Raw genomic sequence first — 8,273 nt, 5'->3', positions numbered from 1 at the left:
CCGAACCCATTTTATGGGCCGACCGCGGAAGGCTAGGCTTATAAAGCCTGTCCTCCCGACGTAATTCCCCTTCAGACCGTCCACTGAAGTCCTTTCGGTGCTAACTCTTTAATAGGCTAGCAGGAATACGCCACAACGGGGCACTATCTGTGAGGAGGGAGCAATGCGTCCCCTTTTCCGGAGGAGTCGCAATTGCTGGGTTATTTGGTCTGATTGTAAGTTTGAGTTAGGAGAGGTTGTTAAGAAGCTCTTCATCCGCTTCTGGTATGGCTGCCCTTCAGGACGCATCTCTGCTGGGCTCTGTTCCGGACTCCAGTCCGTGACAATTTGACCACTGACGACTGTACTCTTATATACTCTATCGGTATCATGTTTCGGCGATATCAACATTAGGGTCACAATCCCTCCCCTCTACTTTAGACGGCAATCTTCAAAAATAACAATAGTTGCTACTTTAAATGATGCAAGGAGAAATAAATCTTACATCATCGATTTGATTAAATATTATAATAAATTATACGGAGAACGAATATTTTTAAAATATCTTTAATGAATTAAAAAAAAGTGTTAAAAAATTATCCTATCATGATTTTAAGTAAAAGTAGTTGAATTAAACTGTACAGTTTTCAAGCAAATTTAGGACAATATTTTATTTTCTTATCTTAAATATTCTTATCGCGGTGTTCCGTCACAGTATTATTACTGATGTTAGAACCTGAGAAGATTAATAAGTATTTCTTATTATGCAAGTAATGCTTTACTTGTATTTATCTTTAATATTTCCTTACCGAAGACTGACTATAATGTTAAATGTTTTCAGCTAGCCTTTTTTACTTTGTCTCGGCATGGCGTAATACGAATATGTATTCTAGTAGAGACTCTGTTTTGTCAACTAAATATGCATGAATAGTCCTAAATCCTTATAGGTAGTTTTTTTTACACATTATCATTTGTTGCCGCTGGTAATATTCTTGTATTAATGTTGTTAGTATAAAGTGTTTAAAGAAGGATAATTCCTGTATCCGCTCTGAAAAATATACAATACGAATATAGATATTTTTATCGTACTTAGTAGAAGAACCTAGTACCGCATCTTATCAAGGTATGATTACGGACATGTTAAAGGAAAGCTACGTGATAGCATGTTATGCACATTCAGAAATTATGCTTGCAAACGTTTTTAAATCGGCAGAATCAGACTTAAATCCCACCACACATTCTACAATCTGTTAAATGTTTTGGGCGTTTCAAACCAATCGCAAGCGATGTGTCACTCTGTAAGGTCGGACAATGTATGATCGATTGTATATAACAGTCGGTTTTAATGTGAAGTACAGGCCTTTCAATCCCCTTATCGAAGTTTTCATTTTATAAGATTAAATCCAGTCAAAACCGGTGTAACGTGCTTCTCAGGTAGACAAACCATTTCTCGTCGGTTGGTAAAAATTTTCATTACTGATTACAACTGTGTATTTGTTACCCAAGGGTAAACTCTTTGACCGTCTTGTTTGATGATAAATTTTCATGCGATGACTAAATTTATTTTGTTTGCTCATGCTCTATTTGTACTTGGCATTTTTACGCGCTAAAAAATTCATTATCATTCAACATTTAACGTTATCGGGCGTCAATATTTGTTACTGAATAAATAAATAACATTATGCAATTTCGTTTGACAATTAAGGTTTTTTTTAAAGTAGTTACTAAAATATTGGAACATAAATATATCAACTACTAAATGGCAAAATGAAAAAAAACTGATCTACTCTCTTACAGCAATTAATTGTGATTGTATTTATAATCGCTATTTAAAAATAAAAGTAATAAAAAGAATATTTAATCGTTTTATTGTAATAGCAATAATAATTATAATTTAATTTGCTTACATGAAACGAATTATTCAATCCAATTTAATGATTATCAAACTCTTAGTGTTCATTTTTATAAATTCTTATCAATTTAACATAACTTCTGATACATAGGCTTACACCCGTGATGTCAGATATCGTTCAATTAATTTATTTAATTTTCTTAATTTCTTATTTTTTCTTAGCATAATTGTTATTATTTTTATTAGACAATAGAGTCTTAAGACTGTTTCCCTCTAGGACTGATCGATACCATGGAAATCCGTGGAATTCTAGGCAATACTGTGCTGAATAAAATTAAACGATAAGCCCATGAGATGAAGAAATCCCGCTTAATTTTTTTTTTTTTTTGAGAGGGGTAGAGAAAAAGTGTGATGAACGATCCAACAGATGTACTAAATAAGTAGTAAGTACCGTGTCAGTATTTATAGTGCTAATTAATGTTATTAGATCATCTATAAAGATCAATTATGTTTATGTAATAATCATAATTTATATATTAACTTATTAGTTACGATTTATTATAGTATAAGTGTTAATGTGTAGAATAAAAACAAAAAGAAGTAGTTATTAACTAGGTAGATAAGGAGGTAATATACGGAAATTTAGCATTTAACTACACCAATTGTCATTTCTGACAACGTTCATCTGAAAAGGGTACTAAATATTTGTTCAGTGCGACTTAGAGTGTCACATGAAAAAGGTTTACAGTAAACGAGTAGATTAATATGTATATTTAAGTTTAGTTCTAAAGGCGTAAATATTAATATTATATTTTCCTAATTAGAATGCCTACCTAGACATGTTCAATAAATAAATAAGAAAGTAAAAAAACACAATATTTTGCGTTATAATCTCTTCTGAGCCACCAATCTTTCCACTCATGTCGTTTTTAGTGAATTTATTGTGTACTTTATTTTGGTTGTACATTTGATAATTGCTAGCATGTACAGGAACCAAACAGCAACAGTAATAATTGAAGAACATAAGAAAGAAGTCGTAATAAGAAAGGGAGTCCGACAAGGATGTTCCCTATCTCCGTTACTTTTTAATCTTTACATGGATCTAACAGTTAATGATGTTAAAGAACAATTTAGATTCGGAGTAACAGTACAAGGTGAAAAGATAAAGATGCTACGATTTGCTGATGATATAGTAATTCTAGCCGAGAATAAAAAGGATTTAGAAGAAACAATGAACGGCATAGATGAAGTCCTACGCAAGAACTATCGCATGAAAATAAACAAGAACAAAACAAAAGTAATGAAATGTAGTAGAAATAACAAAGATGGACCACTGAATGTGAAAATAGGAGGAGAAAAGATTATGGAGGTAGAAGAATTTTGTTATTTGGGAAGTAGAATTGCTAAAGATGGACGAAGCAGGAGCGATATAAAATGCCGAATAGCACAAGCGAAACGAGCCTTCAGTAAGAAATATAATTTGTTTACATCAAAAATTAATTTAAATGTCAGGAAATGATTTTTGAAAGTATATGTTTGGAGTGTCGCTTTATATGGAAGTGGAACTTGGACAATCGGAGTATCTGAGAAGAAAAGATTAGAAGCTTTTGAAATGTGGTGCTATAGGAGAATGTTAAAAATCAGATGGGTGGATAAAGTGACAAATGAAGAGGTATTGCGACAAATAGATGAAGAAAGAAGCATTTGGAAAAATATAGTTAAAAGAGACAGACTTATAGGCCAGATACTAAGGCATCCTGGAATAGTCACTTTAATATTGGAAGGACAGGTAAAAGGAAAAAATTGTGTAGGCTGGCCACGTTTGGAATATGTAAAACAAATTGTTAGGGATGTAGGATGTAGAGGGTATATGGAAATGAAACAACTAGCACTAGATAGGGAATCCTGGAGAGCTGCATCAAACCAGTCAAATGACTGAAGACAAAAAAAAAATTTGATAATTATTATTAAATTTGTAATAAAAATATTATATACCTTTTTATATTATTTAGCTTCAATTCTATTACTTAGCAATAATAATTTTCTTAAAGCAATTCTTAAACATTTTTACAAAAAAGGTTTTATTAATGTTCCAAGGTTTATTAATGTTGTAAGGTTTAGGAGAAGTAAATAACATGCAAATGAAGTTCAGAAAAAACATTTGATATATTTCAATATACATACAGACAAAATGTATTTATTAAGACAATGAACTGGATAGTTAAAATCCTGTTAACTGGCTGTTATTGTTCCTGTTTTATCAAATTTTGTTGTACTGTAAAATACAACCTGTAAAAAAAATGAGAAAAACATATTAAATCATTAGAACATTTTTTCATAATTATTTAGTTGCAGCATTTAGATTAAACCGATTTGTTGCCGCTTTCCAGTGAAAAATTTTATAAAGGTCTACATAGTTTGTGAAATTGCTGCTGATTTAGAAAATCTATTCATAGCTACTAAATGTTAATTTAATTTGAACTGTGGGTAGAACAAACATATAAATAAATAATAATTATTTTTGTATTCCCTGCTAATAGATTAATTTTCATTAATCACATTTTCTGTATTTTACTTTCCGATCCTCTTAACTGTCATTTAGGTTGAACTATTTTTTAACTGAATAACAACAATTTTATCCCTTAAACAGGCTGTAAAGTTATTTAAGTGTAGCAGTATTCTTACCTAATGTCAAGGCAACCAATCCTTAGACACTGCTGACAACTTAATTCCAGTGATTAAACCACTCTAGCAACACAGACATTCAACAATAAATAAAAGTAAATATATCTTTTAGTATTTAAAAGCGGGTCTATATCCAAAAATAGTTGTGTATCTTTGTTTTGAAAGTGCTATTTATTAATTTTTATGTTCAGGGAATACAACAGTGGACTATATTTCAATTTTTATTTGCGTATTGACTTTAGGGATGATTATACTATTTACCTGAATATCTAGAGGATATTAAATAAATACAAAGTTATGATCCAAATAAAAAAAAATTTCTATAAAAATAATCGGAAAAGATTTTAACTTTATAACATATTTATAATTTGTAATAAGCTTCAAATTCTTAAAAGCATACAAGAATGAAAGTATGCAAAAAGACATCTAAGAATAGTATACGATGCAAGTGATTTTAATAATATTTCATCAGAGAACAGAATTGTGGTAATAAATTATCCATCAGTAGTTCTTATGGGAAAAAAATCAGTAAATAATATTAAAAAATATGATAAACTTTAAAACTATAAACGCTTCTCACCTTCAGATTAATGGAACTATTCTTCCAAAGATCTTTTAGAGTTAACAAAACTTTCCTCAGTAAAGTTTCTTTTAGCTCTATTATTGGCATCAGCAAAGGAACTGCTGAGTTTTAAGTAAAGGCAACTTGAAAAGAGTTTTATGCTTTAAGAACAATGCTTTTAAAGCTTTCATCATTTTAAACTTCAGTACAAGTTACAATTTATTATATTATCACAAGGTTGCATGCAAAGAATTAAGCAGGTTAACATATATTAAATTGTATATTTCTAATTTCATAATGACTGTGACTGTGTTTACATTGTAAGATCTGCTATTATTATTTGTATTGTTAGTAGTATCCATTTAGATAAATATACTTGAAATATAATAAATAAATAACATTTATGATGTTATAATTAACAGCTTATATGTTTTCCACTATTGTCAATGTGAGTTACAGTGACTTAATTCAATATGATAGATTCACCATTCTAGTAATATTTTATGCTTTTCTATTCAAGATGGGAAGGAAAATCATGAATGTTAAATTATCATCTATTACCAACAATTCTCCTTATCCTTTGGTTAATGAAAAAAAAAAATTCTAATAACTTTACATCAATCGTTTTCTTTTCAAAGTGAAATGGTCGATGTGCAATAATTTAATAATCAAATTATTTAAAAATATTACAATTTAAAAATGTTCTAAATTGTAACTGAAAAACAAATTCATAAAATTTAGCGTGTTTAAAAGTAGGAAGTAGTTGTATATTCTAATTTTTTTAAATAATAAAGTTAAAGAGTTGGTTCTCACCTTTTTCGGTAAGTTTGCTGTTATCAGTAGTGCACTACTATCAGCTAGCAGTGGTTGTTGCATCTATTGATATTGCAATTATTCTGATTGTTATTGTTACTGCACCCGAAGTTGTTGAAACAGTTATTATTCTTGATACAGCCATTACTGTTGTAGTTATTGTTATTGCAGCTATTGCTGTTGCAGAAATTATTGTTACCATTTGACTTGTTATTGTAGCAATTATTATTATTATTGCATCCATTGTTATTACATCCATTATTATTGCAGTTTTGGTTGTTGTTGCAGCAATTATTGTTATTGCATCCATTGCTGTTGCAGAAGTTATAATTATATCCATTGTTGTTGCAGTTTTGGTTATTGTTATTACAGCAGTTGTTATTACAACCATTATTGTTGCAATTATTCTGGTTGTTGTTGCAGTTATTCACATTGTTATTGTTGTTATTGCATCCATTATTATTGTTGAAGTTGTTATTACATCCATTGTTGTTGCAGTTTTGGTTGTTGTTATTACAACAGTTATTATTATTGCAACCATTGTTATTACAGATATTATTATTATTATTACATCCATTATTGTTGCAGTTTTGGTTGTTGTTGTTGTTGTTACAGCAGTTGTTATTACAGAAGTTATTATTATTGCAACCATTGTTATTGCAGATATTGTTATTATTATTATCATTATTACATCCATTATTGTTGCAATTATTCTGATTATTGCAGTTATTCACATTGTTATTGTTGTTATTGCATCCATTATTATTGTTGAGGTTGTTATTACATCTATTGTTGTTGCAGTTTTGGTTATTGTTATTACAGCAGTTGTTATTACAACCATTATTGTTGCAAATATTCTGGTTGTTGTTGCAATTATTCACATTGTTACTGTTGTTATTGCATCCATTGTTGTTGCAGTTTTGGTTGTTGTTATTACAACAATTATTATTATTGCAACCACTGTTATTACAGATATTATTATTATTATTATTATTACATCCATTATTGTTGCAATTATTCTGGTTGATGTTGCAGAAGTTATTATATTCATTATTGTTGCAGTTCTGGTTGTTATTGTTGTTACAGCAGTTGTTATTACAGTAGTTATTATTATTGCAACCATTGTTATTGCAGATATTGTTATTATTATTATTATTATTCTCTTGGGCAAGCCCAGTAAAAAGCATCCTGGCCGGCCCATAGGCAAGGCGCAGGAGCTATAACTATTGTTCTGACGTGCATTGTATATGGTAGCATGAACTATTGAATGAAAAATTATTATTATTATTATTATTATTATTATTATTACAGCAATTATTGTAGCAGTTTTGGTTGTTGTTGTTGTTGTTGTAGCAATTATTATTATTATTACATCCATTATTGTTGCAATTATTCTGATTATTGCAGTTATTCACATTGTTATTGTTATTATTGCATCCATTATTATTATTGAAGTTATTATTACAGCCATTATTGTTGTTATTACAACAGTTATTATTATTATTGCAACCATTGTTATTGCAGATATTATTATTATTATTATTACAGCAATTTATGTTGCAATTATTATTATTACATCCATTAGTGTTGCAATTTTGGTTGTTGTTGTTGTTGTTGTTGTTGTTACAGCAGTTATTATTATTGCAACCATTGTTATTGCAGATATTGTTATTATTATTGCAGTTTTGGTTGTAGCAGTTATTATTACATCCATTATTGTTGCAATTATTTTAATTATTGCAGTTATTGCATCTATTATTATTGTTGAAGTTGTTATTACACTCATTATTGTTGTTGTTATTACAACAGTTGTTATTATTATTGCCACCACTGTTATTGCAGATATTGTTATTATTATTGTAGTTTTGGTTGTTTCTGTAGCAGTTATTATTATTACATGCATTATTGTTGCAATTATTCTGATTATTATAGTTATTCACATTGTTATTGTTAAAGTTGTTATTACAGCCATTATTGTTGCAATTTTGGTTGTTATTATTGCAGCAGTTATTGTTATTATATCCATTGTTATTGCATATATTACTACAGCCATTATTGTTGTAGTTTTGGTTGTTGTTGCAGCAATTATTACTATTAAAACCGTTATTGTTGCAGTTTTGGTTGTTACAGAAGTTATTGTTGTAACAACAACAGTTGCCATTATTGTTACAACAGTTATTCTGGTTGTTGTTGTTGTTATAACCACTGTTGCAATTATTCTGGTTATTGTTTACATAATTGAATTCTGAATTCTGTTGTTGTTTTGTGTTTTCTGAAAAAAAAAAAATTAATTACTACTTCAATAAAAATAATAAACATAGTTATTTGACATAAAAGTTTATTTCTATTCCTAATGTAATTTTTTTACTAAATCCAAAAATC

General features: G+C 29.1%; 1 protein-coding gene across 1 annotated transcript; it reads right to left on the bottom strand.

The window, feature by feature from the left end:
- Nucleotides 1–3,982: 3,982 nt before the first annotated feature.
- On the bottom strand, nt 3,983–8,052 carry LOC142317678 (uncharacterized). Its single transcript, XM_075354231.1, has 3 exons — nt 7,858–8,052; nt 5,892–6,910; nt 3,983–4,120 (listed from the first exon to the last, which is right to left on the bottom strand). Exons 1-2 carry the CDS (start codon nt 8,050–8,052, stop codon nt 5,936–5,938), a joined length of 1,170 nt encoding a protein of 389 aa, XP_075210346.1. The 3' UTR covers nt 3,983–4,120; nt 5,892–5,935.
- Nucleotides 8,053–8,273: the final 221 nt, after the last annotated feature.

Source organism: Lycorma delicatula, chromosome 1 (assembly GCF_047948215.1).
Source record: "Lycorma delicatula isolate Av1 chromosome 1, ASM4794821v1, whole genome shotgun sequence".
NCBI lineage: Eukaryota > Metazoa > Arthropoda > Insecta > Hemiptera > Fulgoridae > Lycorma > Lycorma delicatula.
This window is presented reverse-complemented; position numbering and strand designations above follow the sequence as displayed.